Source organism: Cyclopterus lumpus, chromosome 21 (assembly GCF_009769545.1).
Source record: "Cyclopterus lumpus isolate fCycLum1 chromosome 21, fCycLum1.pri, whole genome shotgun sequence".
NCBI lineage: Eukaryota > Metazoa > Chordata > Actinopteri > Perciformes > Cyclopteridae > Cyclopterus > Cyclopterus lumpus.
Genome location: NC_046986.1, coordinates 18,301,785 through 18,329,478, shown reverse-complemented (window position 1 = coordinate 18,329,478; position 27,694 = coordinate 18,301,785). Strand labels below are relative to the sequence as shown.

Below are 27,694 nucleotides of genomic sequence, written 5' to 3'. Positions count from 1 at the left end.
CTCAATCACACAAGGACTTGAGAGCGTGTTGTAATGCATCTATGGGATGCTGGCAGAGCCACGTGACTACGAGCAGCAAGTGCTCCGCAGAACAAGAGAGAACGGGAGAAAACGAGAACAAATCCCCTTTTAAATCCACAACAATATGAGGTCCGTGGCTCATTTCCTGCTCATTACATCAAACTGAGATGGTTTAACTAAAATATTTTTCTAATTTTGATCTGACATTGGGTTTACAAAGGCCAATATTAACATTTGTTTTCATTTTTTATAATGTTTTTTGTTTAAATAGAATTTAAAAAAACACAATTTTAGAACAATAAATAGGTTCTGGCTAAATGTCTCTGTAGCACTGAAGAAATAATATGACCAAAGGCAAGTTGTCGTTAATCGGTCCAATGTTTCTTCCACAACTGAGACACTGTGTGACTCTTAATCTTCTCTGTGAAGCACACACACTATAGGCATTCGGTCACAGCGACACACAAACAGTGGGGCCCTCCTTTGCCATTCCACTCTGTTCTTTTCCATGCCACCTTCTGATTGATCACCTTTATGCAAACGGGAAACCCCACGCTTTGTAAGTCCAAGTAACCATGGGAACCAGCGGTTCCTCATTATCCCGACCGGTTCCTCTAAGGAGAACTTTCTTGTCTCCATTCGTCGGTGTTCATTTCTCACGGCTGCAGAAATGACACTTACGGACCAAAAAATAAATAATCCAAATAAGCCTTGATCACGAAACCTCCGTAACCGGGGTTCGAGAAGCCGGCGGTGACCGGCGATGATGAGCTGAGATAATTAACATTTAGTCGGTCATGTCGTTACCCACGGCTTCATTTGTGTAAGAATTAATCGGTTGCACAACAGTTCAAACATAAACTCCATGGAAACAGGGTGACTTCTTTCACAATTTGTTCTCTGCACATTTATCCTTTAAGCTTTACTCACGAACCTCGTCTTTTGGAGCAGGAACACTCCCGGCTAACCAGCAAATGTCTCATAATCAGGGGGTTTATAAGACAATTTTCTTTTGTGTGTGTGTGTGTGTGTCTTTCTTCACGTAACCGGTCAAGGCGTGCATGCATTTTCTTGTGCATCTTTTTGCCACCGCACATACAACAGTTACCCCTCTCAGCACTCTTTGCTGCTCACTTCTGGTGGAGGCAATTCCTCAATCATAGAGTTTCGCCAACACCCTCTACCTGCCACCCAACTCCTGTTTCTAGGACAGTTGAAATGTCGCCCGTGCTTCAGCTCACAAACTTTCTCCTTCTCTCTGCCTGATTGGTACTGTGAATGTGCAACTATCAACAGAGATGAGAAAGGAAGCAATATGGCCACACAAGTTGCTCAATATATGTTCCTGAACTATCGGGCGAGCTATCCTTCTTGCTGAGCTGTGTATGTGTATGTGTATATGGATATGTAAAGATTTCTCTGTGGACGTAAGCATACTCTACTGACTGAAAAATACATATCTGTACTGCGCATAGTTGCGTATACTTGTGAGTGTTTTGTGTGATCTAATAGAAAGTAAAAGGGGCCTATTTATGTGCAAACAAGATTAAGCATTAAGGCCTTCACCCTGCTGATGTGGCAGTTTTGTTTGGCTCTTGCTGATTTCTCTAATTTGATAGTTGTGTGACTCGTGGTGATATTCCATTTACTAAAATGAATGTCAGGGTTCCATAAAAGGAAAGCACTGATTCTGCAAATTTATTAAAACCTTTTTTTTAAGGCCTTTTTTTGTTAAATATAATTGCCTGTATTACCATTTTTTATTTATATATATATATATATATATATATATATATATATATATTTTTTTTTTTTTAAGTAAAGTAATTACATCTTTTGTTTGTGATCAAAACAGTGTTTCTTGTTCTTCAGGAAAGTGAGACACACTAAAGCATTGGCGTATAACATCTGCTAGTTCTGCTTTTCAACACGTGCAGCCAACCATGTTCAGGTGTAACATTAGAAAGTCGTTGTATAAGAACTTCAATACTTTACTCGATCCAGCTCTTTGAGTATGTTTTGGCTCCTTATCAGATATCGGTATCAATTTTTTCCTGTTTGTCCCCTCGTCCTCATCCAATGAGGACACAGTAATATACATCGACTACGGCTTGTCGAGATCTTTGTTTTCTGTTTCCTGCAGCAAGGGAATACCAAGCAACCCCTTTAACTCCCAGAGGAATCATCTGCCTCCCACCTTCTCATCAAAATGAAAGCAGGTCTCCATTGTTTCCATGGAAACAGCTCATAAATAGAAACGGCATTATTGGCGGCGCCCATAGGTGTGAAGGGTTTGCTTATTTCTGGTCTTCCTCGAATCAAATGGATTTCTGTGCCATCTAAGGAAGTGTTGGCACATGCTCTTAAAAAATAAATAATTTAAAGAGTTGGTGTATTGGATAAGACTTGGAGATGACGTAGATTTGTTGTTGTTGTTGTTGTTGTGTATTACAGTATTTGACGCTAATTTTTGTGCGAGGGATTGAAGAAGCGTGTGGGTGCAAATTAGCAAGCGGTTCTCTTTTGAGAGGTTCGGATATCGTAGGAGGTGTTTGTGTGCGAACTAGAACATCACAGTACTCCTCAGGGCCCTGTGCTGATTCGGAGCTCTAAATTCAGACTTAACGTGTCAGCCCCCCCCCCCCCCCCCCCCCCCCCTCCCCCTCCGCCTCTTTAGTTATACTGTTTCTTTTTTTTCCCATCCCACACCCACAAGTTAGTATGAAGGATGGATTAACATGGATGTAATCACATGCGTTGTTGTATTTCCGACATCTCCAGTCACCTCTCTCCCGTTAAGGCAGCTTACCTCAAACCCACACTGCAAATAAGACCCCGTTGCAGTTACAAAGTGTTTGCCACCGCCACTCCAGCTAACCAATATTCAGCCTGTGCAGCAGCAAAAATCATTGGTTGCACTTTCTAGGAAATGCGTTGGTCACATGTAAGCAGTAAACACCCAAGCGATCCTATTTAAGGGGACAAGCCCTTATGCTGTGTGCAAACCGAGTTGCAACCCTCTTGTGCTGAAACCCAAGAGGGTTGAGCTTAGACAACTTCAGAAGCATGTGGGGGACATCTTATTTTGTACAGTCAGTGGGCCACACCTGTGGCAACCGAGCATCGAAATCAGGGAAAGCCAAGCAAAAGAAATGTCCACAAAAAAACACATTACATCTAAAACAAAACTTGTAAAAAGTTCTTTGTTGTTTCTCTTGAAGTAATAACTATTAACAAAGTATTTGGCCATTGTGCTTTCTGAAGTGTGAGCATCCTACTGTAATTATTAGGGATGAATGAGGAAGTCATCAAATATAATTTGGGTTGTTTTTTCTCGCCCATTTAGTTTTGAATAAATAATGGCCTCTATTTGAATGTCTTTGTAATTCTTCAATGCCAGTTGGGTTAAATTAGCTGTTTTCTGGCCCAGAGCTCTACTTAAAGCACACGGTAATGAGGATTAGTTGGTGTGTATCAGTTTACAAGCGGTCCTCATGATCTCATGCAATTTGGGTCTTACCGGCAATGAGTTTGGAAAGAAAAACGTTCCAGTTCCACATAAGTTGATTTGAGCATTCATAACTGCATAACTGAGGTGCATTGGGTGCAGAAGCCTTTTTTTTTTTTTTTTTTTTACTAATACACACGGGGCATTATGAAACAGAACAGATGTAAAAAAAGAAAAGCCATTCTATATCACTCTTCATATTCATGCTCCTAATCCTTTCAGTATTTATGCAACTATCTATTATCTAATCTCCGACATTCTGGTGGGATGTTTTTGCACAGTTGGTGTCGGGCAGAGTACAAGGCCTGTCTGTGCTCCCCCCCACCCCCATCCTGCGTCACTTACATTTTTAACAATTATCTGATTATAGCGTTGGTGCCGAAAATGGATCACGAGTTAAATATAGAGCATCTGGTCCTCACTATAGTTTTATGGCTCTGCTTCCCACACAACCTGCCACGTATTTACATGTTAACCTAATTATATGGCCACTTGCACTGCGGCGAACCCAGACAGCTAAAGTTTCCTGCCTCTTGACGTCAGACGCGCTTTTGGATTTCGGCAGAAATGTGCGTCTGCACAAAACACACACACACACACACACACGCTGTTGAAACTATGTTTTTTTTTAAACCCACAGTCGGTGGTAGAAAATAGGCTCTTCCGAAGAAAACAAAGTGTCTGAGACTTTGTTTGAAGTTTGGTTTGGAGAAGTTTGGAGGATGTTCTGAACACAATAAGGTGAGGACATCCTCAGGAAGGGCTTTATGGCAAGCTCATTTTATCATTGGAGCAGTACAGTGCACAGTCGGATTGCTCTTTGTATTAATGCTTTTAGCATTGTTAACATTCAGGCAGGGTCAGAGGTCCCGCTGGACAATGGAGCAGCAGGTTTGGCCTGCGGTTAAAACATTGCGATGATTAGGTTTTGGCCTTACAAAGCTGCCATTTCCCGATAGCAGCATCTTCCCCCACATATCTAATTATATTTCTGGGCTATTGATTGGGTCTAATGACAAGTCTTATGTGTGTGTGTGTGTGTGTGTGTCCCTCCCCTCCAGTGTGCTGTAAGGGCCGCCACACAAGGTCGGGTCCTGGTCCTGGAGGGGCTGGAGAAGGCGGAGAGAAATGTTCTGCCTGTCCTCAACAACCTTCTGGAGAACCGGGAGATGCAGCTGGAGGACGGCCGCTTCCTCATGTCATCTGAGCGCTACGACAAGCTGCTGCAGGTCAGCACTCGGACCCACAGAGGTCCAACGCCGCTGATCTGTTCTGTTCCCAATTGAAGCTTTCTGCTTTGCAGTCTGGCTGCAGTTTATGGAGCCTCATCTATCTGAATCTTCACACTTAAGCAGTTGGCATTTTCACACTACTCCTACAGTGCTCGCCTTGTGTTTTTAAAGGGAGAAAAAATAGCCGTTGCCATGAATACCGTGTCTGTATTTGTTACATGAAGGGTGTATACCTGCAGCACTTGCATACAAATTGCATTCGAGATGACATGTGTAAAATGACAGGAGGTTGTAGACAGTAGGAGAGGATCAGAGTGTTTTGTGCCTCGATGCGTTGCAGGAGCACACCAAAGAGGAGCTGGACAGCTGGAAGATAGTCCGTGTCAGTGAGAACTTTCGGGTCATCGCTCTTGGTCTTCCGGTCCCCAAGTACAAGGGCAACCCTTTGGATCCTCCTCTCCGCTCTCGCTTCCAGGCCAGAGATGTCTATTACCTTCCATTTAAGGTTTGTCTGAGAATTACAAGCTTATCTAACACCAACCATTTCCCCGTCAACAAAATGTCCCAATGATGAGAGAACAGCACCTGGATCATCCAACTCGTTCTCCCCAGAGTTCTTATTTTCATTACCCTGCATAATAATAAATGATACACAGTGTGAACAAAATGTATTGGAACTACTTTCTATGATAAAAACATTCCCTATAATGAATGTTCACAGGCAGCTCATGCAGGCAAAATGGGACAAAATACTGGATCTCCCCCAAATGAAACACCCTGTACCTTTTTTATTTTGAAACATTTTTTTTTTAATTTGGACTCTTTTTGTTGAGAGTTTGTGAGAAATTAAGAGTAAAAAAATCCATCTGTTAAGTCCATGGGTCAAATACATTTAATTTTTTTAATTTTTCGCTGCTTGTCTCCTTTTTATATAATCTTGATATACGTAGTTTTCTTCTCAGGACCAGTTGGAGCTGTTGTACACAATTGGACCAAACATTGCTGCAGAAAGGTGAACTAAAAGTTAACACTTACTGAAGCTTTTTACAATATTGTTTGCATTGTAAATTAATATATATTTTTTAAGTCTTCAAAGTCTCATTATTACTTCATGTGCAACATTCTGCTGTACATGTTGTGTCAGGGTGTCCCAGCTGCTGTCGCTAGCCACCACGCTGTGCTCCCAGGAATCGGCCAGCCTCGGCCTTCCTGACTTCCCTGTGGACAACCTGCTTCCTGCCCTCCATGTGTTGGTGAGAATCCAGGCCCACCAAATCTGCCTTACTGTTGGATTAAAGAGAAAAATAGAGCTCTGTTTGGTCCACGGATGCGAGGGTCTTTTCTGTGTTGTTGCAGAATGCCTTCCCCATGCTGTCCTCCCAGCAGCTCATCCAGAGACTTTACCCCTACAACAGCATCCTGGGCAAGGATGGGCGCACCGCTGTGGAGGGCGTACTCGGTGTAAGTCAAAGATGTGAACCACCAGTGGAAATGTACCTCACTGTCACCTGTATGTGTTGTCACCTACATGCATTCTGTGGCACTCCTTTTTTCGTAGAGATTTGAGCTTTTGGATGGTCTTCGTCAGCCAGCTCCCAGCGCCATCCTGAGTGTGTCCAGGACAAAGGATCTCGAGGGCCATGCAGATGTCTCATTATGTGTCGCGGACAAAGAGATCACCTTTCAGGTACCAGCAGACTGGCTGCATGCAGTGTAAACCCAAAGCCCCAGTCTGTTATGCAGATGAGTATTCTTGGCATTGGGGTGAGCAACACCCTTTAAGGACATAAGCCACTTTAGGTGCCCTATGGAGTATTTCAAATCCTGTCCTATTTAGATCCATTGTGCATCCTGCGGTCTCTTTTCGTCACGTTTTGCCTGTAGATTGGTTTGAATAGTGTAAAAAACGTTGGCAGGTGTGTGTGTTTGTGTCACCTGCGTGCAAAATACTTGTGTAAGGGCGTCGTCATTTGTGTGCACTAGACAAACAAAATAGGAACTCTATTACATACAAAATAAAATAAATAAAAAATGCTCCATGGTGCTACGAAAGGTCAAAAAATTCCAGAGGGTACCTTTTTGCAATTTTAAATGCCAGCTATTTATACCTTTTCTTTTGTATATATCATCATTTTAAATAATCTGACTGTCCCCCACACTGTGAGTGTGACCACTTGGCCTTCATCAACGTGTGTGTGTGTGTGTGTGTGTGTGTGTGTGTGTGTGTGTGTGTGTGTGTGTGTGTGTGTGTGTGTGTGTGTGTGTGTGTGTGTGTGTGTGTGTGTGTGTGTGTGTGTGTGTGTGTGTGTGTGTGTGTGTGTGTGTGTGTGTGTGTGTGTGTGTGTGTGTGTGTGTGTGTGTGTGTGTGTGTGTGTGTGTGTGTGTGTGTGTGTGTGTGTGTGTGTGTCCTTGTTTCCAGACTTCTAAGAAAAGCGATTGCTGATCTTCCAGCCAAACTAAATGTATAACTCTCATTCACTCTTTGAAGCTGTATTTTCTGCGCTTTTGGAACACGCCGTATATTTTGTTTCCCAGCCGTGTGTCGGGGGAAAGCTGATAAGTCTGTGATTTTATTATTTAAAGTACTATTTCCCCACAACTTTTAGAGGATGGTGAAGCTGTTTTGTTGCTCTTTCATGGCAATTTGTTGTCTCCCTCACACCTCAGGTTCCAGTGGGCATCAAGGAGACGCGCCCACCCAACAGCAGCCCTACGTTCATCAGTACACCGAGCCACGCCCAGCTGATGGCGGAGATGATGCAGTCCCACATGGTGAAGGACATATGTCTGATAGGAGCCAAGGTAGCTGACACAGAAACCAGTACAGAATGGGTTTATTATAAAAAATCAATACACAAGTGTAAATATCGCGATGTTTGTGATCCGGTTGATCTTCTAAAATCACTATCAATAATAGTTTTATTGAAATATATTCATACATACAGTTGTTTCCCTGCCTTTTTATATGTTTTTTTATTTACTTAATTTGTTTACATAAAGCATCCTTTTTCTACTTTTTATTTCTATAGGCAAATGTTAATTCCTCAGATTGCACAAAAAGTATGTTGGATGTTACAGGAAGTGTGGAAAATGTGGAAATGCAGATCCCACTGTTCTGATTGCATACAAAAAACATGTTTTATTTAGATATTATTCATATGGTGGTGTGTTCTTTATACTACGACAGTTTTCCTAAAATTAAATTGAAATAAAAGGCAAAATATCGTCATATTGCATCATAAGCCATCATGATCCATACAGTGCACACACAGAATATGATCTCTGGTCTTTTTTGTGTTTTCTAGGGTTGTGGCAAGTCGGTGATTGCAAGAGAGTTCGCAGAGATGCTGGGTTACAGCATCGAGCCACTCATGCTCTACCAGGTAAATAAAAAACGGTTTGTTTCCTCCAGTCTGGATCTTCCTGCTTTTTAGTGTCTGTCGAAGCACTGCAGAGCGCGTAACGGCTTTATTATGCGAGGGGAGGCGTATCAGTGGCAGATACCCGCACAGTCTGTGACCTGTGATGTCATGAAGGAGGTCAGCCAATAGGAAGGAAGGGCAAACAAATGTCCTCCAGTCAGGAAGGGGTACTTTAATAAAAGGAGGTCCTTCTAAGATAGAAAAGGGCTTATCGACTCTTACCAGGATTTTCTCCACTTGTGTCACACAACGAAAGCAATGCAAAGGATTATTTCCCCACTTGCTACGTAATCAGTTGATCAGTTAATGGCTGAACAATACTGGAGGTCATGGTTCAAGATGCAATACACTATCAAAACATACCTAACTCACACATGTAAAGCTGAGGAAAGGAAATTTATGTGGGATTAAGACAGCTGTTTGACCAAAAGGAAAAGGAAAAAAACCAAACATCTGGCTTTCATTACCTGGGCCTCAGGCCACCCGTCAGGCCAGAAACTGACTCTGATTGGAAGATGGAGAACCAAGGAGGGCTGTTATAATATGTGTTTGCATGGAAAAGCTTTTGCGAAATCCTCCTGTTATGAGTGTGTGTGTGTATATATGTTTCTGTGGTTGTGGTTGTGGTTGTGATTGTGGGGAATGTAGTCATCCGGGTGGTGATTGTGCACGAAACGTACGCACTGAAGACTTCTGTTTCAATGCATCAAGCCTTAAATGCAAGTGACATTTAAGGCTTGAGTGGAATATACATATATTATTTGTTGGTGTGTTTCCTTCAATAGAGAAATTATCAAAAGCCCTTTTCCGGTTTTGCATGCTGCTGCAATAATAGTCTGAAAAGCTTCGTACACATGTTTAGATTATGAATGACGGCATCGCGAGCAGGCACAGTGAGACAAAATAAATATAGAAAGAAAGCTGTCCATTTGATCTCTGACCTGTTGGTATCATTTCCCGCTTACTTCATTCTACTTCATCATAAATGCCAAATGTATTCTCGCTGGGGAGCAGCTACCGGATCAGTGATCGCTGCCTGGAACAAATCGTGCAAGTGCGCCCGTCTCCCCTCCTCCACCCGCTGTCTGTGCCGCGACACGGCAGCGTGGTAGTGGATGTGACAGCCTCGCTCCACAGGCGTTTCCCCCCCGCCGAACACAACTGTGCTATCAGCTGTTATCCGTGAAGCATGTATATGCGATTCAGCAGCAGGGCCGGATCTCGAGAAGAAAATCTCGGCCCGCTTTGTTTCCGATTCCACCGTGTGGCGGTGAGAACACCGACGCGCTTCCAACATCCTCCCTTAACTTCTCATTTCCTCTGTGCCATTTCCTTCCCTCCCCCTGACTTCCAGGACATGACGGCCAGGGACCTTCTCCAGCAGAGGTACACGCTCCCTAACGGAGACACGGCGTGGAGGCCGTCACCGCTGGTCACCGCTGCCCTCGAGGGCAAGCTGCTGCTTCTGGACGGCATACACAGGGTCAACCTGGGAACCCTGGCTGTTCTGTCCAGGTACTTTTAGTTTGCTAGAAATATACAGTTTCCTCTATTGACTCACTGTGTTATTTTAAGAATGCTTTGATATTATTGCTTGTATTATCCTGTGTATTCTGTGATGTCTTTCTTTAATTCTCCGCTGCTGCTCTGCTTGAATCGATTCTCCTTTTAAAAATATTTTAATGTGAAGGAAGTTGGTGCTGTAAATAACACACACACACAGACACACACAGACACACACCTCTCTGCTTATTCCACTGTGGTTTGTGTCCTAGGTTGCTCCACGACAGAGAGTTGGATCTGTACGATGGGACCAGGCTGCTGAGGTGGGACAGATACCAGACGCTAAAGGAACAACTGCAGTTGAGTGACCAGCAACTGCAAGAGAGGTACACACACACACACACACACACACACTCTCACACTCTCACACACACACACACATACACACACACACACACACACGCACACACACACACACACACACACACACACACACACACACACACACACACACACAGAGAGGCCTATGTGTTGGAAAGGTCGGGAGCATTTCTGTATCTGCGTCAGACTTAGAAACACGAAAACTGTGGTCCCTGAAAGACAACAGTAACTACATTCAGCATTAGCGCCACAACAGGAAGAAAGACTGTGTGTGTGTGTGTGTGTGTGTGTGTGTGTGTGTGTGTGTGTGTGTGTGTGTGTGTGTGTGTGTGTGTGTGTGTGTGTGTGTGTGTGTGTGTGTGTGTGTGTGTGTGTGTGTGTGTGTGTGTGTGTGTGTGTGTGTGTGTGTGTGTGTGTGTGTGTGTGTGTGTGTGTGTGTGTGTGTGTGTGTGTGTGTGTGTGTGTGTGTGTGTGTGTGTGTGTGTGTGTGTGTGTGTGTGTGTGTGTGTGTGAAAACCACCTAAGCTGGCAGGAAGGATGTTTGTGGTGGGATGTCTAGGCTGAAATAAACCCACTTCCTCTTCCTCCACTATGGTGGCTCAGAAAAAATGTGTTTGTGGGTGTATGTTTATGTGTCCACCAGGATTTGAATGTGCTTTGCAATACAAGTCTCAGTTGTTATCAAGTTCAACATTTAAGTTTCCCGGTGTTGCAAAGATGACAAAGTGAGAGAAGGATGAGAATGAACCAAGAACAGAATGTGTGTGTACATAACATGCATGTATATATGAAAATATGGATTTCTGAACATGTCTGTGCCGCTCCTTTCTGAGAATCTGATCTCCAGCCCGCCACAGTGTTTCCTGTTGGCACGAACAAAAACCAAACTTCTCTTTTTATTGTGTAACTCGTGGAATAAAGTGCGTGGTTGAGCCCAATAATTACTTTCACGTGTGAACTTGTCTTTCCACGCTCTCCTACAGCGACGATACATGTGTGTGTTCGCAGATCGATCTTCCCCATCCACCCGTCGTTCAGGGTGCTGGCTCTGGCGGAGCCCCCCGTTGTGGGTGCCAGCAGCAGCAGAGGTCAGCAGCAGTGGCTCGGTCCGGAGCTGCTCACCATGTTCCTCTACCACACGGTCTCCCCGATGGCCAGAGCAGAGGAGATGGACCTCATACAGGGACTGGTGAGACACACCCACTAATTCACACCTAACAGGGACCTGTGTGCAAACTTGATCTAACCGGTCAAAAAGCTGTTACTTGACTGGTATTTATAAATGTTGACGTGGTTTAATAATTTAACTGGATGTCAATCCCACTGATTAACAAGAACAATTAAATATTTTTATTTATTTAGCCGGCCCCTGAGCAAAAAAAAGGGAGTTTAGCAATAAGAAGTGTTTTTCATTTGCTTCCCTGTTGCTTCTGTAATTATGTCATCTTCTATTTCTTGACTCAAAGCTTTTGAACGCCGGACATGAAAGCTTCCAAATATGAAACACTGCTCTTTACTGGATGCTGCCTTTTGATGCGTGACGAACTAGTCGAGGGTGAGGGGGACTCGCCAACTTCTGTCTAACAGTGCGGGGCCTATTGCAGGAAAGCTGACTCTTATTTTCAGTCAGGACTCGATACTAAACAAACTGAGTCGGTAAACGAGGTTTAATGCGGGATGGGACATTTTATTATCGGCCTTTTGAGTTTTTTTCAAAATAAATTGAGACTATCAACTCGGTTGGGTCTCCGCTGGGATGTCGTATGGTTCGGTTCACCTTGATTCCATTTAGTCAGTTGTCGGGTAATGGTATTCTTGGGTTGAAAAGGAATCGGTCTCAAACATGAAGTTTATTTATCTGGTGTTAATCTGTCATCTTCAGGCTGTGATGTTGATTTGTTGTGGCATTTCTTGCCTTTTATTGATTTGTATGACATAGAGAAAGAAGCGGTGAACGTTGCCATTACAAATTACAGTACAATTAGAACACTGTTGGAATCGACTGCATTAGTTTTAGCGGGCTGTACCTGTACTTGTACGGGCAAGTGGCCACGAGTCACTGTGAATTTGTGATAAAAAACTTTTCTCGCATGCCTCCACGGTGGACGGGGGATGTTTTTAGTGGGGTTTTAAATTGCAATTTTGTGAGTATTTCTCAAAATCCATTTTTCTCTTAATATAAACAGCATCCTCTTCATCAGTCCTTCTCATCTCTTTTTTAATCCCCCCATCCCCTCCTCACTCTTTAGACTCGTGGCGTTCCAAAGGAAGCAGCCGAGCAGCTCCTGCACCTCACACACAGTCTCCGCGAGACGAACGATCCCACAGTGAGTGCACGGGGTGCGTCTGTACGCACACTCCCTGGTTTGTTTACATGTGTGCGACCTGAGTAATTTATTTGTGTGTGTGTGTGTGTGTGTATCTCCAGGCGCAGTCTCTGGCCTCTTCTCTCTCCACCAGACAGCTGCTGAGGATCTGCCGCCGTCTCTCCCAGTACCCCGAGGAGAGCGTCGCTCACGCCGTCAACAAGGCCTGTCTTTCCAGGTGGAGCGCAAATACACACACTGAAAATCCTGGTTTCTGTCTTGTTGTTTTTTATTCCGGTTTGTGATGCACAAAAAGAATGTGATTGTGATTGTGTGCGCCGGTGATGAAGTGTGTTTGTGTGTGTGTGTGTGTCTTAGGTTCCTGCCCAGCTTGGCCCGTGCCTCTCTCCAAAAGAGCCTCGCCAACTGCTCCCTACAGGACACACCCGATTCTGCTGAGCTCTCTCGTGACTTCAGCTGTAAGTCCCAGTCAGCTGTCTAGACCGAATGTATTCAACTACGCGGCGTTTCTGATACGTTTCGTGGGGCAAAGGGTCTTTGCAGTGTAATGAGCAGATGGTTGACGGTGTCAGATGCTTCTTCCTGTGCTAACGAATGTGTCAGTGACAGTAATATCGAGGGGGCCCCACCAGCGACTGTTCTGTCATGTTGTAGCGGAATTTGAAGACGAAGATGCGTCAGGGTCCTAGATTTTGAATTGGGGTTAAAGTATGTCGGGGGAGGGAGGGGGGGGGGGGCAAAGAAGCACGCCAAAGCCTCCAGACTGCATGTCGGAATGTGGGTCAGGGCTTTAAGAAACAATACCCAGCAACAACAAATGTGAAGGAAGAAGCTACTGAGTTCTCGTGGAGTCACACACACACACACACACACACACACACACACACACACACACACACACACAGAGTGACTGCATCTCCTGTATGTCCCCAGGTTCGATAAAGGACGGCATGTTGACTATTGGCAATGTGTCGGCTCCCGTCTACAGCGCTGCAGAGAAAATGAAGGTTCCAGATGTGCTCTTCTACGATAATCCCCAGGTAACCACGCACAGCCGAATATATACCAATGCACCAATACTTTTTTTTGGGGGGGGGTTTCACATAAACCTACCTTATTTGGCACCACCCCATGTCGATGGTTCCATGCGATACTGGAAGGTGGAGTTAAAACCCTGCCGTCTCAACCACTTCTGTAACCGAGAGGCGACACTGCACCAATTCCTCCGCGGTTGGAAAAATACATTTATTTCCAGGACACAACCCAGATTGTTATAGCATGAAGCCAAACAGCCAGATTAGAAACAATAGAATGTGTTTGTTTATGTTTCTCTCAAACCGAGAAAGATCACTTCTCTCCCCCACAACATTCACGGTTCAGTGAGGTCATCCACCACCTCCGATCTTTTCTTCTCCCCCTTCAGTCTCATTCCTCTTTTGTTCTTGTTGTTTTTAATATAACTCTGTCCTTGTTGCAGTGTGTGACATCATTTCATTATGAAGGATTTAACTTTTAGTTCTGTTATTAGCTGATATTTCTTCCAGGGCTGTGACCTTTTGTTGTTGACTCGCGGCTCTTTTCAGATACACTAGAGTCTCAGGAGACGTTAATCTCAGTCCTGGCCCAGTCCTCCGCAACTGACCTCCGATTGCTGTTATTGATGGATTTTATTGGATAAGAAAGCAATCTGAAGTTGATTCTGCTCTGTGTTTCTCTGTGTGAGCGCGGCAGGAAAACTCGTTTTTTAGTTGTGATCGTTATAACAAAGAGCAACTGTAATGCGGAGGCGGTTCAAATACCGTGAATCTGTAAACGGATAAAAACGAACGTCGTACTCTCTCAGAGATAAACGGGAGGCTGTTCAGACCGGGTGGAAACGGCGAAAAGTCGGGTATGTTGGGGTTGTTTTAAAAAAATTTCCAACATCAAAAGTAGTTTTTTAAGGATGGCAGCCTTCTTATGTAGTCATATATAATTACAATGACCTTATTATTTCTTCAAATGTTGCTCTGCACATTTTCTTTATGGATGGAATAGAATAACTTACAGGTTAGTTGGAGATGTAAACTTTGCTTAATTAAACTTAATGTTAGCCTTAATGTTGATATGGTACTCTGATAAACGAGAACATTTAAAAAATGGCTCTTCATGTCAAAAAAGTTGCTGACCCCTGATCTGAAGAGATGACACTCCGTTGGCAATGCCGCACACGCAATGTGACCCAGAATGATCTTGTTCCCTCTCTCTTTCTCTCAGTCCTGATTCTACCCTTTTCTTCCCTCTGCCTGCTCGTGTTGGAGACTGAAATAAAAGTGGAAGAGGCTGAGATAAGACGAGTGCAACGAGGATGCCCTACATCTTTTTTTTTTTTTTATTAGCATGACCTGTTTTCTGTCTAACATCACAAGGAGCCGAGGGGGAGGGAGCGCAAACTTCCACATTTTCTACTCAAACTCATGTGGTTTTAAGATTAATAATTTGTTCTTCTTCTTCAAACCGGGACAAACAGAACTCTTTCCATAATATGTGAAATGCAATTCACCACATCTGCCCTTCTGGGTTCAACCAAGTCCCCAACACTCATTTCTGATTCGCTTTTGTCTGTTTAAATCTCCCTGCTGCAGCACATGATGGTGATGGAAGACATGTTGAAGGACTTCCTTTTAGGAGAGCACCTCCTCTTGGTGGGCAACCAGGTGAGTGGCGCCCGTCGTGCTTGTTGAGTGCAAAAATGCTGCTGCTTTAAAGTCCCGATGCCCTCCCAGGGAAGAGCCCTGTTCAGACTGGGCCTCATGTGCCTTCATCCGCGGGGGTCCGATTTATGATCACGCTCTTGATCCCACTTTAGTGACACCCCGTGCCCACAGGCAGGTCCCTAATGTGCCGGATTAAAGGGGGAAGAGAAGAGGAGGAGGAGGAGAAGCGAGTGAAGTCGGTGTGTGTGTGTTGTTTTCTGCAGTGGTGTTTATGTGGCCGTGAGAGCGTGAGCGGTAGAATCTATTTGCATTGCCGGAGCCGAGACATTAGGAGCTGTCAGAGTGGCTCACTGGACGTCTGACAGAGCGGCCGAGGGGACTCGGCAGCCGTCCGCCGGCGGCGGCGGGCACAGTGGGACGCCGGTGGGAGTCCCAGACCAAAACAGCCCCTGTCAGAACGTGGCACCGTCAAACCGGGACGCAGCTCGACTCCCTCTCAGCGCTGCCTCTCGACACGTGGAACGGACACCCCTTTCCCTCTCTCTTCACGGCCCACGTTACTGAAACACAGCTGGTGTGAGAGGATTTCATGCAATTGTGCTGGTTGCTAAATGTATTTTTTTCCCTCCCTTTTATCGTTCCGTAGGGCGTCGGTAAGAATAAAATAGTGGACCGATTCCTGCACCTTCTGAACAGGCCCAGAGAGTACCTGCAGCTCCACAGGTGAGGAGAAAACCCAAAACACCTTTCCACCAAAAAGTGGAGGAACTAGAGGATGTTGTTCTTTTCTTAACATGAACTATTGAACTTTCTCTCCAAGAGTCTTATGGAGAATTAGGACGACGAAATGTCGGTCGCCGTGGTTTCTTCATTCTCTTTTATATTCCTGTCTCAATTCCTTCGGCTTCTCCTGGCAGCTTCTCTTTTGTCCCACTTTCTTTCCGTTCTGGGTCACCGTCTCAAACTGTCTCTGAATAGCTTCCTCCAAAATAAATAAATAAAAGAAAGCACAATAGGTTATTTTTCCTTTCAATTTCTTTCAGACAACTCATGTGAATCTAGCTCACATGTCCCCGCATCACATCTGGGTCACCAGCTGGCAGCTGCCAGATAGCTCACAATTTGGTTATCAGTTGTTAATTGAGGGGTGACTTATTATTCTTGTCCATTAAAAGTTCACATACTTGAGAATCTCCAAAACAGGATGGCAGTTTCTAAAACGGTCTAATTGAATCTACTGCGGTTGGTAAATTAGTAAGAGCTTGTAAGAGCAAATAATCACATGTTTCTTTTCAGTACTTTTATCTTTTATTTTTTTTCCCCCAATAGGAGGAACAAAGAAACCCTATTTAAGGGAGATGTGAGCAGCCAGCAATGTTGCTTACTCCCCTTCAGCCCTCCCATCAAACGGTGTCAAAAACTATTTAGGTCCTCAGTAAATTAGGCCATCTTTCACCAGAACAAGGACGTCACATGCCCAGAATCCAGAGGAACCATTCGAAGAAGTCCTTGTCAATTCTGGTCCACCTGATTCTTTATATAACCACACCTTTACACGTGCGATAAATTAGGTCTTCCATAGATCAGTGCGTAGTGTGCTGTGAAGGCGGCGTGCTGCCGGTTCAATCTCCTCAACGAGATCACGGTCGAGCGTCCGCATGTAGAAACCACCACTTCCTCCTCTCGGCCCCCCGCGTGGGTTTAGTTTGTCAAAGTGAAAGTCGAAGTGGAGCCAAGCGAGGACGTGGCCTGGTTAGCGACTGTAGCAGCAGCTAATATTAGACCCGGGCAGAAGCAGGAGGATCTGTGCATGTGGCTTTTGGGAGCCCGGGACCAAAAGCCTACAGAGATGTGGTTCAGAAAAGGCAAGAGACCAGGAAGGAAACTAGGACAGCTCCTGGGTCACGCTACGCGATATCGGGAGGGAGAGAGGGCCGGTAGGTGGGTGGGTGGGAGGAAGAGGGAGATGTTCAGAGAAAGAGGGAGAGGTCATTTTGGGAGCACCGCAGGGGAATCGATGCTGTTTGGGAGACGCTTCAGCGGTACGTTTGTGTTGCTGGCGTATAGGTTTTCAATTCATTGAAGACCTATACGTCAAATGTATAAGCATGTCCGTCCCCCCCCCCCCCCCCCCCAATAAAACATTAAAGAAATTTCAAGTCTGTTTTTTTGCTCCTTCAGAGATACGACTGTCCAGACTCTGACCCTGCAGCCCTCAGTCCGAGACGGCATCATCATGTACGAGGACTCTCCTCTGGTCAGTCAGTCACACTTTTAATAGGATCATTCCTCCTGTGTGTGTTGTGAATATTTTAAGTGTTGACACCAGGTCAGTAAATGCATGAAGAAAAAAATAATATATATATATATATATATATATATATATATATATATATATATATATATATATATATATATATATATATATTTTCACTCCTGGTCCTGAAGGTATTCAGCTGGCGTTGTGGCCTTTTGAGGCCAAGAGAGAACGGGGGTGGCGTAAAAGAAGCGCTCCCGACACCGTCCACTGATAACATTGAGCGATTTACTTTGCATATTCCCTTGGCTGCTCACCCGCCATCTTTTTTTTCTGTCTCTGCCACCCACCCATTTCTCCTTCCTCCTCCCTGTACTGACTCCTTCAAGTCCCACTTCAATTGAGCTTTTTTCGCAGCCGACATTTTGACCTGTCACTTCAGGAAAAGCACTAACTAGTGATGTTAATTAAAGATGGCTACGTTCCATTGACATGTCCCAGTTTGACATGCCAATGAGGCAATCTGTTAAATAGCTAAAACTGTCACACCTCCATGAAATGAGGTTATTACTAATGCTGCTGTGAGTTATGCAGAGATTTACAGTACATGAGGTTAAAATCTCAAATGTTCCTATACATAATTATTACGGCTTTAGTTCCATACCTTAACAGGGGCACCAGGAGAGAAAGTGACAGTCTATAGGAATAACGGGGCATGTAGGCATGAAATTCCTGTTTGATTGAACTGGGATCTATTTAAATAGTTGTGTCCATCGTAACATTTTACTCAGATGATCAGACAGATCCGCCATTACGGTCTCTGTCATGTGCATGTTGTTTCCTGCCATCAGAGAGGAGGTTCAGCAATACTGTTTTAGTACGTTATGACACACGTTTGTGTGTGTGTGTGTGTGTGTGTGTGTGTGTGTGTGTGTGTGTGTGTAGGTGAAGGCAGTGAAACTCGGTTACATATTGTTGATTGACGAGGCAGACAAAGCTCCCACCAACGTCACCTGCATCCTCAAAACCCTGGTGGAGAGCGGAGAGATGATCCTGGCCGACGGACGCAGAATCATCTCGGGTACCCACACACACACACACACACACACACATACAGGGTTTAGCACCTTGACAGAAGAGATGTCCCAGATACAGCGTGCAGACAGACACGGCACCATTAGATGGACGAGTTGAGGATTGGTTGTCCCAGAAGACTAACGGGAGTAAAACATCAGATGCAGGCCACTAAAGGAGGCTTAGGATAAAAGCCTTTATGGACAGGTACCAGTAGGTTCTGGAGCAAGCTGGACTATAAAAGTGTATATTTTCCCAGTAGTCCACGTAATCACAGTGGTCGCTGACAGCTTCAACATTCCTGAGAGGCTCTTCCTCCCAGAGGAATGTAAACACAACCTTGAGACTTCATAAACACAAACGTGAGGCTTGTGTGTGTGTGAGAGAGAGAGAGAGAGAGAGAGAGAGACACCGAGTCATGGACAAGCAGTGTGCGTACTTGTTTTGGTGTGTTCGCTTGTCATGTCCCGCTAACTGTGACCGTGTCTCCTGCAAAGATCCCCAAGAAGCTGAGGGGAGGCCCAACACCATAGTCATGCACCCCGACTTCAGGATGCTCGTCCTCGCTAACCGACCTGGTTTTCCCTTCCTGGGCAACGACTTTTTTGGAGCTCTAGGTACGCCACACACATGCACAACACCCCCACGTCCTGGAGCAGAAAACTAGGACTCTTTTTTTCTTTTCTTTATCAAAAAACTCATATAAAAGACCAAGCACATTGGGACTGATGCAGCTCCTGAAGGATGAGCCCTTTGTATCAAAGGAAAACAATAATTCCTTGCCTGTAGATGCTGCATGTCTCCATCAGAAGGTTTAGGGTCAGGGCCTAGTTTCAGGTGTTTTTGCATCAGTACCACTGCAGCAAAGTGCTTGGCTTCAGGTATATGTGGAATGAAATGGAGTGACACTCTCACTCTTGTTATTGTTCTCTGAACAGGTGACATTTTCAGCTGCCATGCTGTGGACAATCCAAAGCCCCAGGCGGAGCTGGCTATGCTCAAACAGTACGGCCCCGACGTTCCCGACTCGACGCTGCAGAAGCTGGTGGCCGCCTTTGGAGACCTGAGGTCCATGGCCGATCAGGGCACCATCACCTACCCCTACTCCACCCGAGAGGTGGTCAACATAGTCAAACACCTCCAGGTGAGACGGCGGATACGATGCATTTCTTTTTCTTTTCGTTTATCAGGTTTGGTCTATTTTTTTCTTCTTTTCATAAAGATAATGTGACCTTAATCCTGCACTGCGAGATGCTTTAATAATGCATGAGAGTGTCCTCACAGCACAGCTGTGACAGAGAGGGGGAGACCCTGTCTCTGCCTCAGTCTAGACCAACGAGAATTTGCAAGATCTTTGCAACATCTCGCAAAAGTAGTTTGTTTTAGTCAGCGTTGAACAGAAAGAATAACCAGATGAACAGGGTCTCGAGAAGAGGTGGAATTCTGCAGATCAATAATTCACTGGGGCGAGACCTTATGTTTGATTTCCCCACTGGCCACAATATTCTGTCATTAATCACCACCACTATTGACATCTGCAGGAGTGGGACAGATACAGGGGGATTTAGTTCAAGTCTTAATTTGCTTCTTTGGAGGCAATAGCCAATGTAGGCTCTAATTACCGCTTCACATCTGGTCATAAATGTACCTCCGTGCTAACGTGGAACCCAGGTCAATACTGCCCAGTGCTCTTTACATCTATTCAATGTTTTTAGTTGTAACCAGTTGATTGTGCAGCAATTTATAGGCCCGAACAGTGTAATTACATTGCACATCTCAAAGTGCCACAATGGTCCTCACAATGCCCCACGATTCAGGGCCGTTCCTTGTGAAGATAAAAGCATTGCGTCCTTTTAAAAAAAAAAGTGTCCAAACATTCGATTACAGCTTCAAGATTACTCGTGTCTAGACGGTGGACCCGGTGCTGCTCGAGCGAAGGGTCGGGTCACGTGTACGGCGGCAACGGTTCTGTTTTCAAAAGCCTTTTCGTTTCAGCATCGAGAGTCGTGTATCTGTTACGCACAAACAATACCCAGCCTTCATCGGGCTTCGTTCTTCAAAATAAATAAATACATAGAAATGCCTTTTTTTTTTTTTTTTTAAAGTTACCAGCAGCACCTGGATAATGTTTCTCAACATTGTTGGTTCGGGTTTCTTGGCAGGTTAAAAGTGTAGTCTATGCTTCTGCTCCCTCTCCCTCTCCCTCTCCGTCTACCAACCTGTCGCCATAGTTACTGTGCAATACAGAAAATGTATTGCGGCAATACAACTTGTGTCTCTCCAATCATATCACAAACGCAATAACTAAGGGTGCCTCGCCTGTCAGCTCTGAGAGAGTCTAGAGAGGAGTTACCGTCAGTGTCCCCGCACTGACCCCTGTTGAAGACCTGTAAATTATATTAACTTTATTTCCATCTTCTCTGCTTTTTTTTCCCTATTTTTCATCCTACTCGCCCTCCTCCCTGTCTACTTCCTCTACGCCTACCTTCTTCTAAACCACAGAAATTCCCCGGCGAGGGTTTGGCCAACGTGGTACGCAACGTCTTCGACTTCGACTCGTACAACAAAGACACGCGAGAGGTTCTTATCGAAGCGCTGCACAAGCACGGGATTCCCATTGGAGCCAAGCCCAGCTCTGTCAAGCTAGCTAAGGAGTAAGCAATGCACCAGGAGCACACGGATGACACACACACACACACACACACACACACACACACACACACACACACACAATAAAGGCACATCCGGTACCTGACTAACGCTCAGACTGTCTTGAGTACAGAGTTACAGAGGCCAGTCAGAAAGCGGTTTGAGTAATATTGCTGACACTGACCAATACTGTCGTCCAATCAGCAGTCCCCATCGGAGAACCTATGTTTTCTTGCCAGGTAGAACCCACTATTGGAAACCCATCAGAGTTAAATGAACGGCGGACTAGATTGTTCACCTTACCTCACCTTTCCCAAGAGGGAAAGATAAGATTCTAATATCCACTACGTTGTCTCATTAATGCACAGTTTGTCTTTTTAAAATAAAGGAAAATATTTGTTTCTTCTGTCTCCTGTGGTTTTATTTGACACAATGTTCACGAGTCGCTCTTGTAACATCTTGAGAACAGAGCAGAGCAGAAACAAGTATTTTCCTTTGAGCAATTACGCAGCTGATTGAAGGCATCTGTTCCGTTTGGTCCGTCCTCGCTCGGAGGGCCTTTTGAGATGTGTGTGTGTGTGTGTGTGTGTGTCTTTAACTTGAACAGTTTACATCCCACAACATCTTGTGTACATAACAGCAAATATTTAGTGTCTTGGTCTTCCAATTTTGGACATGGAAAACAAGAAACTGTTTCTCTAATGTTTCTCATTACTTGTCCATTCATAGACATATTTATGGTTAGAGGATTGGCCGTCTGCCATCCCGTTCATCCACGCGTTGCGTCTTTCGCCCCACCTGCAGCTAATAAGACTGGCCGCAATCCAGCTATGATTCAATGGAAGACCGAATGGCCAGACACAACTAGCTGAGCGGGGACTGGCACACAAACACACAGACAGACACTTGTCCCGCCCTCTCTGGGGAGACAGCCGGGATCAAATCCCACTCGGAGCAGAATCAGGCTTCCATCTGAACTCATTTTGTGGCGGCTATGTTGATGCGCTTATACGATGAGTTCATTTCATTTGAAGTGGGGCTGCGGAAATTGTGACAGTGAAACCTCTAATTTTTCAAAATGCAACATCAGAAAGCCACAATAATTGTGCCTAGATGCAGTCAAAAGGAACAAAAAGAAAACATGCTCACGACTTGATATATTTTCATCTCAGGAATTCAAAATTGTGCAGTTCTTTCCAGACAGTTGTCACCATGTGACCTTCAATCTTTAGGTTGCCTCTGCCAGAGGTCAAGATGACAGGGTACTGGACAATAAACCAAGTTGGCAACGCTCGCCGCAAGCTGCTCTGTCCCACTGAGACGCGCTCCATCGACGTCAAGGTAAACGCACAAAGTTCACGAGCAGCAGAAATTCTTCCACATCTCCATAGCAGGGTCGTCCTTCAATCAGAGGATCGGCAGTTCGATCCCCGGCTCTGTTAGCCCACGTCAATATGTCCTTGGGCAAGACACTTAACCCCAAAATGTCTCCCGTAGCTGTGCCTACGGTGTGTGACTGTGAATGTTAGTTACTGCTGATGTGCAGGTGGAACCTTAGCTTCTCCCTTAAGGGTATGAATGGGTGTGAACTATTTTATATATAAAATAAGGCACAGAAAATATATATGCTGTATTCTTGCAAAGAACTGCTTGGAATATACTGATCGCATGGATGCACCTACCATTTCTGTACCTTCAGTAGCTAAACCAGCCGCCTGTGTGCGGATTCCAGCTGATTAACACAGTTCCACAACTGTGTGTGTGTGTGTGTGTGTGTGTGTGTGTGTGTGTGTGTCTTTCCAGGGCCCCGTGTTTCTGCGTGTACAGGGTTACCCCTGCAGCAGACAAGAAAGCAGGGCTTTGAGTTTCAGCGAGGAGAAAGCCCACTGGCAGATTCCCATGAACGAAGTCAACATCATCTGCGACGTCGCCACCAAAGATGGTATACATATACACACACTCACACTGTCGTGAAACACATTCTCGGGTCTCGGTGTTCATTTAGGGACATAGTGGAGGAGGCATGTCTAAAAGGAATGTAGGTGCACAGCTATGCAGAGGGCTAAACACACTTCCTAGGAAGGTTAAAGACGAGGGACTTGTTTTACAGTTTGTACTGGAAACTATCGTTGAACTGTGCAAACGCCATCAAATAGAACACGACAACTTCAACGATATTGTTCACCAATCAGAAAAGGACAAGATGCCATTAACATCTGGATTCACAAATGTATGGACTTACCGGTCTGTGATGTATGTGTTTGGCTGTAGACACTTCCTAGTATTGATAATGGTCCCGCATTCCCTCCGGTTTCTGTTTCTGCAGATGTGCTGTACGTGGCCACGTGCAACCCCGTGTCACTGTACTCCATGAAGGAGCGGGGGGAGACGATCCAGTACATGGAGCTCTACGACGTCTTCCCCAGGACCATCAGCGGCGTCTGGCAGCCCTTCGTCACCATCGCGCCCCTCGGGAGTCCTCTGGATGGACAGGTGGTGCTGCACGAGGAGCAGGTCGGTACTCGAAACACGCACGCAAACACATGTTTGTACGATGCGTAATGATCACGTAACATTCAATGACTTCCTGTCTAAAATCCTTATGGAAAAACATGGCCAGAGGGTTGATCCTATTAAAGGTACCCTGTGGAGTTTTCATTGTAAATAAACATCACATAGTTTTCACCAAGACACTTGGTTAGAATTCTTTAAGTGAGGAACCTGCGATACGTCCCATTTAAAGAAAAAAAGAAAATCAACTTAACAGGGGGAGTGGGAGGTGTGTCACAGGAGCCCACGCTGTCACTCACTGCACTTCCCTGAATAAATATCATATATATATCAAATATCAAAATCGATTTCAGAGAGCAGACAGAAGGATCTACAATATGTGTTTTAAAGATATATCCAGGATGTCAAACTGATTCAGCAGTAAAATAATTTGTATTAACGGGAGGCGTTATTCACATTTGCTTGAGATTTCTTCTTCTCTTTTATTGGGTATTTGTCTTCTGTGACCGCCCCTATGCAGTTGACATGAATACACATCACCTCATCCTCATCACAGGGTACCTTTTTTCAAAACATCAGCGATACCTGACGATAAAACAAGAAACAAAAGAAAATAGGGTTGACACGATTGTTGTCATGGGTGTGACGATGTAAATCATTACCTACACACACGTCCGATGGAACGCCGCACGGCCGTCTTTCTGCTCGCAAAGGAAACCAGATCTCTTTTTTTCCGATGTCCCGGTTTACTGACAAGTGTAACATGTAAATGTTACGCAAAAGCTGGTATTTCAGACAACAGATTTAAAAATAGCGCCGCACAAGTTTGTTTGAGTTCCTCTAAACGGTCGGTGGTTAGCGGCCGCTTGCCGTTGAACCGCTCTCACCCCACGAGACCGCGGCCTGTGACAGCCGAGCGCAAGACGAGAACAATGAACGCTGGCTGTTTCTCCAGAACCAGAACACTTTTACAGCTGGTGCATATTAGGCAAGAGGGGGACTTCTAAAAATACCGCCGTGATGGATCATGTTACTTCTGTCTAAAAATGAAGAGGTCCAGACAACGAACGGCAAGTTCATTCGCAGGCCATTGGCCGTCCCGGGAAATCACACGTGCATAAACACGCATAAACACGCATAAACATGCATAAACACACAAATGCAGGTTCTACCAGGCATTGACGCATACATGCACGCACACACAAACTAGTGAAAGCATACAAAAAACATAAAAATACCCCATTCAAGGACATGCAGAAACCAAGCCTCGGCCTGTCGGGAGACACGTTCACATGTAGGACATACACGTGTGCTCGCGCATGTACGCACCGCCTCCAAAGGCGGTATATAGCTCGACCAGTCCTCGGCACAGGGTGTATGTCAGGAATGGGAGGCCGTGAGGAAACCATTAGTGTGAAGCAGGGGCCGAGGTCAGCTCCCCTGTGGCTCCCGCTCATAAAAGTCAATTGAAGAGGCAGACTAGTGCGTCACGAACGAAAGCCTTTTGCACAGTTCACCCAATACACGCTATGTAAATATCTATATAATGTGTATATATACACACACACACACACACACTGAGATATGCGATTGCTCAACTAATATGAATGCAGGACTCAAACAAACGCATAAGAATATATGGAGATTGAATTGAAGTGACTTGCAAATTAGTCATTTGTTAACTCGGATCAAGGTGGTTCCACCTGGAGAGGAGCAACTTCTGTTGGCTGTGGTAGAAGAAAAAGTTATTCTTCTTCTTCTTCAAGAAATGCGCGGGACGCTAGCGTCATATTTGCAAAAGCAATCAAAGGAGTGTTCATAATAAACATAGTGGTAGATGAGTAAATTACATAAAGGACTCATTAATTTCCTCTCTCTCTCTGGTTCAATGTATGCTGGTTGGGATTTTGCTTCCAGGCATGTGAAGGGCATTGGCATGCTTCTATTTAATAATAATGTATGTTCTGTACATTCCTCTCTCAGAGTAACACGGTGCTCCACTTGGACATGGTGACGGGCGCCGTGCGGCGCCTCCTGCTGTCACCGGAGACGGATCCGCCCGCCACCAAAGCCTCCAGCTGGTGGAGCAGTAAGGAACAACAGGTCGGTGGCATCCACTGCTCATACAGGACATGCACTACATATGATTACACTATGTGCTGTGCAGAATTATATGATTCATAATCACTGAACCAATCACTCCGAAGCCGTATTTGGACTTAAAAGTGTGTTTCGATTGTTTGCAGCGAGGACATAAAATGTGTCACGACTTCGCCCACAAAAACTGGCTCCTCTTCTATAAGGAGGACGGGTAAGCTACTCCGGTCGTGAACTAACTCGTCCACGATCTCCGTCTCTGCGCCGCCATTTAGTCGCTCATCTCTGTGATCTTGTGTGCAGCAACCAGCTGGAGGTGCTGGACGTGCTGGAGGGCCGGGTTCACGCCATCTCGCTTCCCGTCAACCTGAAGTCCGTCCACCTGGTGGCGGAGGACCGCTGGCTGCTGCTGGAGAGCAACACCAACAAGTGAGTGAGGGCCGGGTCCCCCTGAGGGCCTTAAAGTTGTAATCCCCTGTAATGCGACGTACTGCGTGTGTTACTGAACAGGAAGTTCCTGCTGACCAAGCCCATGAATATGACAGCGGGTGACTCGGGCGTGTGTCAGCTCCACGCAATCAGCGAGGACGCAGTCAGCTCAGGCCACGGAGTCGGCTCAGGTAAATGTAACCATATAACCTCTGCTCTAAACTAATTAACAGGGCTTTTATGTTCCATCTAAGACTTATTAAAGACATTATGTCAACTCTATTAACAAAACCAAGCGGGCGGACATCAGCCAAAGTGAACCACGCACCGTTAATATGCGCATCTCTGCTGTGAGCTCCTTGATGTTAATAGTCACATGACTATCGGGATATATTTAATCCCATCCTGCTCCCTCCCCCCCCCCCCCCCCCCCCCCCCTTTCTCTCCCAGATGAGGTGTTCGGCCCCCAGATGCTGTCCTGTGAGCAGCTACCCAACGAGAACCTCAGCGCCGCTCTGGACCAGAAGATTGTTTCACCCAACCGCATACTGGCCGACTCCGGCTCCTTCGCCCGGGTCGTCGTGGGCTTCCCGGACCTCGTGGTGAGATAAAACATGGTTGAAAAAAAATCTATTATTTGTGAGTTAATGTTTGGGACTTGTGAAGCTTTTTCTAGATTTTAATTAATCGGTAATGCTGCTATATATATATATATATATATATATATATATATATATATATATATATTAACTTGGTGTTAAGCCCTGTTGGCCCGCACTAAAACAAAACTTTATTGGACCCAAAGCACTTTTTGGTGTTTATTTTCTCTCACTGTCTTTACGTCGGTTCTCATTTTATTCTTCCAACCAAACACATGCTGGATGGACAGGTGGCTCAAAGACCCCACAGGGTGGCATGGATGTGAATGTGTGGGTCTGAGTGTCCCCCCCATCCCCACTGTCGGCCTCATACACGCCTTCTAGAAGGAAGTGGGTTGAGAACATCAGTGGAAGCATAATATATATTAATGTGTTCACAACTAGGCCGCACAGCTGTGTGCTTGATGTACTGTATACTGTCAGCGGCGACATTTTTCTCTTTGTTTTCTTTTGTTCTCGTCCAGTCCCCGAATGAGGTGTACAGCTTTAAGAGGCCCGTCGACCTATCGGTGATGAAGGGTGCCGAGAGCGGTGCTCACACGCTCCTGAGAGGCGGGCTCCGGTCCAGCGTGGTCAAACGGGATAATTGTGTCAGCCTGCTGTCGGCCAATCAGGTGGTCCGAGCGCTCCCACCCAGCAAGGTGCCCCTGAGGGAGGTCTACCCCAAAGGTCCGCGTTCAGATGATTCACACTCAGCATGTCAGTGCAGACGGAGAACGCATTCCCACTCGTTTCCTTGTTTGTCCCTCAGACGTCACTCCTCCGATGACGGCGGCGTACCTGGAGGTGACGGATCTGAACTCCAAAAAAGTCAAATACATTCCTGTCCCGAGGTAACAAATCATCTTGCATCCTGCAGCACCAGCTAGTGGTCAAACACAGCATTGCTTTGAGACAGAAATATTTTTTTATTACCAAAAATTTACTT

General features: G+C 45.3%; 1 protein-coding gene across 1 annotated transcript in view; it reads left to right on the top strand.

Moving 5' to 3' along the window:
- The window catches only part of vwa8 (von Willebrand factor A domain containing 8), a 47,282-nt gene that overhangs the window by 2,602 nt on the left and 16,986 nt on the right, over window positions 1-27,694 (top strand). The window contains exons 5-36 of the mRNA XM_034561765.1: window positions 4,591-4,758; window positions 5,102-5,266; window positions 5,724-5,773; window positions 5,906-6,014; window positions 6,118-6,222; window positions 6,320-6,448; window positions 7,429-7,563; window positions 8,067-8,144; window positions 9,538-9,698; window positions 9,959-10,072; window positions 11,076-11,256; window positions 12,317-12,394; window positions 12,496-12,611; window positions 12,752-12,852; window positions 13,328-13,434; window positions 15,019-15,090; window positions 15,737-15,813; window positions 17,272-17,347; window positions 18,293-18,428; window positions 18,919-19,038; window positions 19,360-19,565; window positions 20,924-21,075; window positions 22,303-22,411; window positions 22,874-23,012; window positions 23,397-23,584; window positions 25,565-25,684; window positions 25,828-25,892; window positions 25,982-26,107; window positions 26,189-26,298; window positions 26,558-26,709; window positions 27,231-27,435; window positions 27,518-27,599. Of these exons, the coding sequence (XP_034417656.1) occupies window positions 4,591-4,758; window positions 5,102-5,266; window positions 5,724-5,773; window positions 5,906-6,014; window positions 6,118-6,222; window positions 6,320-6,448; window positions 7,429-7,563; window positions 8,067-8,144; window positions 9,538-9,698; window positions 9,959-10,072; window positions 11,076-11,256; window positions 12,317-12,394; window positions 12,496-12,611; window positions 12,752-12,852; window positions 13,328-13,434; window positions 15,019-15,090; window positions 15,737-15,813; window positions 17,272-17,347; window positions 18,293-18,428; window positions 18,919-19,038; window positions 19,360-19,565; window positions 20,924-21,075; window positions 22,303-22,411; window positions 22,874-23,012; window positions 23,397-23,584; window positions 25,565-25,684; window positions 25,828-25,892; window positions 25,982-26,107; window positions 26,189-26,298; window positions 26,558-26,709; window positions 27,231-27,435; window positions 27,518-27,599 (3,932 nt within the window). The remainder of the gene's footprint in view (window positions 1-4,590; window positions 4,759-5,101; window positions 5,267-5,723; window positions 5,774-5,905; window positions 6,015-6,117; window positions 6,223-6,319; window positions 6,449-7,428; window positions 7,564-8,066; window positions 8,145-9,537; window positions 9,699-9,958; window positions 10,073-11,075; window positions 11,257-12,316; window positions 12,395-12,495; window positions 12,612-12,751; window positions 12,853-13,327; window positions 13,435-15,018; window positions 15,091-15,736; window positions 15,814-17,271; window positions 17,348-18,292; window positions 18,429-18,918; window positions 19,039-19,359; window positions 19,566-20,923; window positions 21,076-22,302; window positions 22,412-22,873; window positions 23,013-23,396; window positions 23,585-25,564; window positions 25,685-25,827; window positions 25,893-25,981; window positions 26,108-26,188; window positions 26,299-26,557; window positions 26,710-27,230; window positions 27,436-27,517; window positions 27,600-27,694) is intronic.